Source organism: Diceros bicornis, chromosome 25 (assembly GCF_020826845.1).
Source record: "Diceros bicornis minor isolate mBicDic1 chromosome 25, mDicBic1.mat.cur, whole genome shotgun sequence".
Lineage (NCBI taxonomy): Eukaryota > Metazoa > Chordata > Mammalia > Perissodactyla > Rhinocerotidae > Diceros > Diceros bicornis.
This window is the reverse complement of record NC_080764.1, coordinates 8775183-8783847: the sequence shown is the minus strand read 5'-3', so window position 1 is coordinate 8783847 and position 8665 is coordinate 8775183. Positions and strand designations below refer to the sequence as shown.

The 8665-nt window shown below is 44.0% G+C and overlaps 1 protein-coding gene across 1 annotated transcript in view; it reads left to right on the top strand.

Annotated features, from left to right (window-relative positions):
• Window positions 1-15: 15 nt before the first annotated feature.
• Window positions 16-8665, top strand: part of MEI1 (meiotic double-stranded break formation protein 1) — a 75189-nt gene continuing 66539 nt past the window's right edge. Inside the window, exons 1-6 of the mRNA XM_058568258.1 lie at window positions 16-186; window positions 3291-3414; window positions 4242-4292; window positions 5993-6066; window positions 7372-7477; window positions 7956-8159. Coding sequence (XP_058424241.1) covers window positions 16-186; window positions 3291-3414; window positions 4242-4292; window positions 5993-6066; window positions 7372-7477; window positions 7956-8159 — 730 coding nt within the window. The remainder of the gene's footprint in view (window positions 187-3290; window positions 3415-4241; window positions 4293-5992; window positions 6067-7371; window positions 7478-7955; window positions 8160-8665) is intronic.

The following is an 8665-nucleotide window of genomic DNA, read 5'->3' as shown; positions in this document are numbered from 1 at the left end:
AGCGGAAGTTGAGGGATGGCTGTGAGGAAGGCGATGGCAGGCGCTCCGCGGCCGGGGGGGGACGAAGACGCGGCGCTGCTTTTCGAGAGGGCCCATTACCGCCACGACCCGCGCTGGCTGCTGCCCGTGCCGCCACGCCTCTGCCTGGCCTGCGCGCTGGAGCTGCTGCCGGAGCCCAGCGTGTCGGTGCGAACTGGGCCTGGGTATTTCCCTCACCAAACAGGGCTGCCCCTCGGCAGACTAGCTCCGTAGAACCGGACGCCCCTTCCCGAAACTAAACCGGGCTCCCCCTTCTCGTTAAGTCCAGCACCTAAACAGGCCTGCCCCCCGCCCGGCCAGAGCGGCCTTCTTTTCCAAACCACCTCAGCCTCAGTTTACCCCGCAGGCCGCCCTGCTGCGAGCCGGAGTGTCCCCTTCCAAAGTAGGCCCTGCCCCTCCCCCTGCCTCAGATGGGCCTATTCCTGTCCGCACTAAATCTGGGGCCCCCCCCCGAGGACCCCACGGAGACTCACCGGCACGCATTCCCGCATTCCCTCCCCTCTTGCCTGTACCTGCCCTGCCCTTTGCTGAGCCTCTTTTTCTCCAGGATTTAGCTTTAGTTCCAGCTTCCTCCCATTTTAGTCCCCGCTGAGTCGGTGGAGGGGGGCTGCGGGGGTGGGAGGTACAGCCAGGCAGAAGTGGGGTGAAGTGAAGGAGAAGACCCTTGTAATAGGCAGAGCTGGCTGAAACGTGGGCTGCCTGTTCCCTCAATGCCTACCACCTTTGCAGTGGGTTTTTTGTCCATGGAGGCATCCAAGAAGAGTTTGGGAGATCGCTTTTCTCTCAAATTCCTGGGAGGGAAATTTATGCCTGGGTGTGGGGGATAGGCTAGATCAGCGGTTCTCAAGTTGTTCATCTCAGGATTCCTTTACATTTTTAAAAAGTATTGAGGACCCCAAGGATCTTTTGCTTATGTGGGTTGTGTCCACTGATATTGACTGTATTAGAAATAAGAACAGGGCCAGCCCTGTGGCTTAGCGGTTAAGTGCGCACCCTCTGCTACTGGTGGCCCGGGTTCGGAGACCGGGCACGTGTGGGCACACTGCTTCTCCGGCCAAGCAGCTGTGTCCCACATACAGCAACTAGAAGGATGTGCAACTACAACATACAACTATCTACTGGGGCTTTGGGGGAAAAAAAAAAAGGAGGAAGATTGGCAATAGATGTTAGCTCAGAGCCAGTCTTCCTCAGCAAAAAGTGGAGGATTGGCATGGGTGTTAGCTCAGGGCTGATCTTCCTCACAAAAAAAAAAAAAAGAAAAGAAATAAAAACAAAATTAAAAAATATTCATTTAAAAATAATAGTAAATCCATTACATAATAATATAATTATTTTTGTTGTGCAAAATATATATAACATAAAATTTACCATTTTAATCTTTTTTTTGGTGAGGAAGATTGGCCCTGAGCTAACATCTGTTGCCAATCTTCCTCTTTTTGCTTGAGGAAGACTTGCTGAGCTAACATCTGTGCCCATCTTCCTCTGTCTTGTATATGGGGCCACCACAGCATGGCTTGATGAGCGGTGTGTAGGTCGGTCCCGGGATTCAAACCTGCGAACCCTGGGCTGCCAAAGCAGAGCGTGCGAACTTAACCATTATGCCAGTGGACAGGTCCTCGTTTTAACCATTTTAAGTGTACAGTTCTGTGGCATAAGTAATTTTAAAAATAAAAATAACTGTCTTTTCCAAAACAAAAAAGATAGTGAAAGGAGTGGCTTTGTTTGACATTTTAGCAAGTCTCTTTAATGTCTGGCTTGATAGAAGACAGCTGGATTCTCATATATTTCTGCATTTAATCTGTTATGATATCATATGTCATGTAATCTTTGAAACTACTGTACACTTGTGAGAGAATAAGAGTAAAAAAGGAAAATAGCGTCTTAATATTATATGAAAATAATTTTGACCTCTTGGATCCCCTGAAAGGGTTTTGGGCATCCTCAGGTGTCCCCAGGCTACACTCTGAGAACCACTGGGCTAGCTGATAAACGTCTGAGATATCATTAAGGCCAGAAGTTCTGAGGTTGCCATTCTTGGTTAGTGAGTCAGAGATACAGAGATGACAGTGAGATAGGGGAGAAAATAAGAGAACACATTACTGGGAATTTAGAAGTTGGACATATTTGTGGTCAAGTGCTGTGTGGGATAAGGATGGAAATTTGGAAAGGTTTTTTAGAGGAGGAAGCATTTGAATTAGGCTTGAGAAGGTGGGTGAGATTTGGACCAGAGGAGATGGGAGAGCTTATCTCAGGAGGTAGGTATTAGCAAGGATGACTTTGGGGAGGTAATCAGAGTGTTTGAAGGGAAGTTGAGGGAGCTGAGATTGGACAGCCAGGTTAAGATCAGTTTCTTGAAGAGTCTGAATCCAAGCTAGGAAGCTTGGACTTAATCTGTCAGGTGAAGAAGAGTCACTGAGATTTTTTGAGTGACTCATTTAGGTCACTAGCTTAATGTATTATGTAGGAGGAATTGGTGAAGGAAAACGGGAGACTTGGAATAGCACAAGTGAGAGGCAATAAGAGATGCAACTTCTCCACCTTTTATTGAATGCACTTTTCTTAGCTTCAGCTCTCACCAATTGAAGGGGTGATGTAGTCTGTCTACTCGTCTTCCTATTCTATCCTTGGTGCACACCCCTTTTTCAACCTAACTTTTGCTACTATCTTGACCACTTTGCACAGCTACTACCCAGTTTCCTGTACAGGGAGGTGATTTGTGTGTGAAGATTTATGTCTGTGTTGACTGGAAGGATGCGTTTTCTCTACCCACCTCTGTGAGGCTCATGAAGGGTCCCCAGTATCACTCTCCTGGACTGTTGAAGTGGAAAGAGCACTGACTGACCTTGGATGAGACCTGGTTGGAGACTTAGATTTGAGTCCTTGGGAAAGTGTCTGAGCCTCAGTTTTCTCATCCCTAAAATGGTGATAATAATACCTATTTTTGCTTGTTTCACCAACTGGTTAGGCTTAAATGAGCTAGTAGACGAAGGAGTGATTTGTGAACAGTAAAGTGCTATGTAAATATAGGGTATTAGGAACCTTAGCTCATGTATAATCCTATGTATGAACACATGGATTCCTGTGTGTAAATGATGCCCCTTTCCATATTCCCTTCAGGGAGTATTATCTTACCATAGTTTAGATGATCCCTCCAGTATCATCTTCTAATTATATTTGAAAGTTACAATTGTTTGTGTTCAGAATGGCTGAGACTTGGCTGTCATTGAATATTTTTCTTCCTCTGCCCCAAGTTGGTGCGCAAGAAGCATGTGCTGTCCTGCTTCCGAGATGCCCTCATGAGGCATGCCTCTGTGGTCATGCAGCTGGTGGCTCAGGATCAGAGAGTCTGTATCCACTTCATATGCATGCTTTTCGGTGAGATTAAAAGGGAAACTTGGCGTGAATTTTGAATGTGTGTCACGTATGTTTGCTTTTGGGGTCTTGGAGAAATGTTCTTGGAAATATAATTTAGACTTTGCGATGTGACAGTTTAACTTATTAGCAAATTGTTTTGTCATGATGCTGAAGAAATAGTCCCCTTTCTGAGATACGTTGTATGGCAACGGGCTTTGCTGCAACTAACAGGTTAGTAAAAGTGTGAAGATGAGTATGGGAAATGTGTGATCTTTCAAAGAGTCCAGTCTGTATGGTCTTTGAACAGGATCAAGTCTGGACTGGAATCTGCTGATCTGGGTGTGACCCTGATTGACTTATTTCCCCTCTTCTGTGCTTTAATTTCTTCAAATGTAAAATGAGGTGGATTAAAGGGTCCCTTCTTTTAATACAATTATAATGTCCTATGGAATGAGCTGTTTCAGGGAGGAGGGGAGCTAGCCCTTTTTGGGTGCTTTTTTCTGCTAGAGGCTTTTCAGGCTTTTAACTGCCAAGACAGTCCTTTAGGGGAGCGAGCATAATCCCCAAGCCTCAGGGAGGTCATAGCTAACAACTGGCAGAAATGGAATTTTACCCCAGGTCTGGTACAGACTCCAGAGCACACAGTTTTTGTGCTGTGCCACGCTGACTGTTTTTATCCTTTTAAAGCCAGTGGGTCATTGAAAGTCTAGGTGTTTGGTGCTGAGGATAGAATTTAGCTGGGACATTGCTTAAAGCTGCTATTAATCTTAGAATTCACAGTGTGCCTTTGTGGATTTGTTTCTCTTTTAACTATTAACCATCCCCCTCTTGCCTCCCTCTGCTCCAAGGACTGTTATGCAATGTGGAAGATGGGAGTGTAACAGACCTCTGTATTGAGGGTAAGATAAAACTGTGTGTACCTAGCATTTGAAGCTGAGGCTATTTGAGACCTTGATGAAATTCTATTTTAGAGACAGATAAAGAAAACTCAATTAGTTGTCAATCATTAATTCTACATTTCTTTCTTGGGGGTCTACTCTGTGCCAAATACCGTATCAGACGCTAGGGATACATAGATGGATAAGACATGGTTCCTGCCCTCTAAGAGTTTATAATCTGAAGGAGCGATTTGCTGGTAAATAATGAGAGCCGATGTTACACAAGCGTGTACAAAACTCTGTTCTTATTACATATTAGTTGGTTGGAAGTTGTCTGCACATAGATGGTGGTTAAAGCTGTGGAAGTATGTGGGTTTACCTATAAAGGGCTCAAGAAGAAGGAAGATGAGCATTGGGATGAGAGGATTGTTGCAGAAAGAGCAAAAACTGTATCAGTTAGGGTCTAGACAGGAAATAGAAACCACACAAGTTATTTGAACAGAAAAAACTTTAATGTAAAGAAATATTAATTAGGTAACTGAAGGCAAAAAAAAGAGAACACCAAGTTTTCATGGAGGTAGCATTTCGGAAAGCAGCCCCCAGCCCTAGGAGAGATTGGAAACAAAAGGAGAGATTGGAATTATTGAAATTTACAAGTTTGGAGGAAGGACCCCATATATGAAACTCAGACCTCTGAAGAGAGGATGCTTCTTGGCTGTTGCTGGGTCCGTGGCCATCCAGCCACACGGTTAGCAGCTGTAACTGCCAGCAGCTGTAATAGATCATAAGTCAATATCATCTCTCAGTCTAGACAATGTGGACAAATAAATGTACCACTTGAAGTTCTGACCACTGGCAGGGTTGGGGAGATTTCTCTTCACCATTTTCCTCAAGGCCGCTCTTGAGTGGGGTTATAATCCTAAAGCCATCCACTTCTGGTTGGTGCCAGCATAGCTTGCAGAGCCCTCATCACCCCAAGAACTTCACTGAAGTGGAGGGCACTAGATGGAGACTGCAAAGCTAGAGGGAGGAGAAGGACTTGCTCCTTCCTCACTGTTTCCTGTTTGCTTTCTGCCTTCTTCCTGTTTTTTTGAGCGTTATCCTAGAATGCTGCTTTACCCTTCAGAACCTTCCCACAGCAGCAGCTGAATCTAGTTTGCAGCTCTTCCCGCACTTGCAGAGCCAGCTTCTCTAACCCTCCTCAAAGACACCAGCAGAGTATCACAAATGATTGTATAGAAGGGCGGGTTTGGGGTCAAGAGATAAAATATTGTTGGCAATTATTGGCACAGGAACTCACTCGTAATTCTGTTTTCTAGTATATGAAGGAGCAATCCTGAGGAAGGAAAAAAGTAGAGATAATATAAAATAGTAGTTTTCAACCTTGGCTTCACAGTAGACTTCCCTGGGGAACTTTAAAAATATCCAGATTCTTAGGCTCTTTCTCTAGAGATTCTTATTTAGTTGGTCTGGGGTGGAACTTGGGCATCAGCATTTTTTAAAGCTTCCTAGGTGATTCTAATGTGCAGCCTACTTGTGAACCACTGATATAAAACGACGAAGAAGCCAGAAATCCTTTGGTTTGGATGTACACACACAGACAGAAAAGACTAATACGAATTAACACAAGCAAATAAATGACTTTGAGTAGAAGGGCTATGAAAGGTGAACTCTGGGCCAGGAGTTGTCTTCTGATTAGTAATGCTGTTGTGTCTGCTCAGTTCTTATCCAGCTTACAACTCAGCTGAAGTTAGAGCAGACCGTTCATTGCCTGCTGGATGAGTGCCACAAAGAGGTCAGTAAATAGCTGTGGGTTCTTGAGTACCCCTCAGAATCCTCAGATGTCAGAGCTGGGCCAATCCTTCTTTGGATAGTTGGGGAGATTGAACTCCAGAGAGGAAAAGGGACTTACCTGAGGTCACTGAGTTGGTGGCAGAACCAGAGCGAGGGCCTGGGTCTTCTGTTCCTGCTCCAGTACTCTTTGCAGCTTCCTTCCTTCCTCTTTCAATCTCCCAAATGCTGCCTTCATGTGGTGAAGCCCCATCTTTTTGGCATAATCACCTGATGGCCATTCTCTATATCCTTCTAAATACAACAGATTTCCCTGATGAATTTATCAAGGAAATATGTTCACTATGTCTTGGCTTAGTATTTTTATTTGGTTTAAATCACATGTGGTATTTTGTACTAAAGGCATTTGCTTTGGTCAGCATCTAAGGTAAGTGTTGAGTGGGTGTGTTTAATATGCTTTCTTCAATGTAGTCAAAGATATCAATTAAGCAAGCAGCTTTTGCATTGTGTTTAAGATTCAGGAATATCAATCACTTTTTATTTTTTTTGCAGAAAGAGGACAATTGTTCATCTTAGCACCATCAAGAGCATCATTTAATTATAAATTAAATTATCACATCATTACAATTACTCTGCATGTGATTAATATATTAGATTGAATTTATAATTATATGTATCAGTATTTATCATTATGATGATGCCACTTTACACTTTTGAGCGCTTTCCATATGCTAGGCACTGTGTTAGGTGCTTTACATGCAATATCTCATTCAGTCCTCCCAACAACCCTATGAAGTTGGTACTATTATTATTTCTCACCAGAAGAGTCAAGACTCTTACTTAAGGTGCTACACCTAGTCAGTAGAAAAGGTGAAATATATATCGACTCTCCCTAAAGCATCAAGCTTGGCAAATAGAGTGTTCAATAATAGTAGCTAAATTAATGATGATAGTAATAATAATTTTTTTTTTGCACTGAGCCAGAATTCTGTCTTGATCATGTTCCTAACTTTTACCCCCCCCAGTTTCTGGCTCTATAGAAGGCAAAATATGCTAATTTTTAATTCAGTTTAACAAACATGTACTGAGCTAGGTGCTGAGGACTCTGAGAGGAATCTGACTCCTCCCGTTTTCCCAGGGGCTTCCCAGTGCAACAAGGGAGATAGACACTTAGCTAAAGAAGCTGATTACCGATTATGGTGAGAGACACGGACAACACAGGCTTTGGTGTGGATAGGGCAAGATAAATTTTGGTAGGAGGTCTATCCTGATCCCAATTTATAGAGCAGAGTGTGTTCACTTTCTGTAGCTGTGTAACATGCCCTCCATGCGAGGGAGCCTGTCTACCCTGACCCTTCTCGGCAAGTTGGTGGATGCCATCCCTGCTGTGGCAGACAAGCTTGTAATGGAGCACGGTGAGTGACCTCTGGGAAGGAGCTGCCACTACCTTTTCACCTGCTTTGATCACACTTCCATCTGGGTGGTCTAATGTATGGGTCCATTCCCATACACCTGGGAAGTCATTACTTTCCTTCTCCAGGCTTTTCCTCATCTGCAAAATGTGCTCTATGTTGGCAATTTGAAAAGTGTTTCTCGACTCTGGTCTTGGGTTATTTCTATTCATTATTTTAACACAAACTAATTAAGTATGTACTATGAGCCTTCCTTTTTGGTGGAAGGAGGAATTAATTCTGGAATATAAAAGCACTTTTTTCTGTCAGTAAAATACAAGTAAATATTTCTAAGCTTTGGTTTTCCCTTTTGACTAAGGGCCCAGAAATCATTTATTGTGGGGGATTGTAGTTACTACCCCACTAGGGGCAACAGTTTAGAATTTCAAATAGCAGTGGACATTGTGAGGTTTCCCCGGCCCCTTGATTGTTTTCTGGACAGGTAACCTGATGGAGCATCTGTTGAGAGGTTTAGTATACCCCAATGAGGGGGTGCAAGCTTCTGTCTGTTACCTCTATGGGAAGCTATACTCCTCACCAATGGCAGCTGAGATGCTTTCGGGCCATTTCCGGGAGAAGCTGTGTCCTCTCTTCCTTTCCACCCTGGCTGGTGCCCAGACAAAGGAACTACAGATCAACTGCTTGGGTAAGATGTGGGACTGGAGAGAAAAGAGAGAGAGAGCTTTCCAGGTTTTGCTTGAGGACTTGAGATACTGGCTCTCTAGCGGTGGGGAAGTTTGCTGCTTTGCAAAGGGTAGAAGCCATAGGTTTGGGAGATAAGATGCATAGATTGTGAAAGATGCCTAGAGTTGGTATGGCATCTTAAGAATATTGCCTTTGGAAGAAGAAGAAAGAAAATGGGACAGCAATTTTTCTCCCTCCGGTCTTTACTGCCTGCCGTGGTGCATCCTATACTTGCTGCCAAGTTAATCTTCACGCTGCGCATCTCATGTACTGTCAGTTTCTTATTGGGAAAATCATCTATGGCTCCCTCTGGCCTCCAGGGTGATATCCAGGTTTCTCTGCTTGTTATTGAGGCTCCTTAGGAGCCCCAATGTACCCTTTCAGCCTCTTCTCCTGCTACTTCCTTACATAAGTACACAAGATCTATCAAATGCTTCTGAGCAGGGAGCTTTCATATTTTGGACAGAG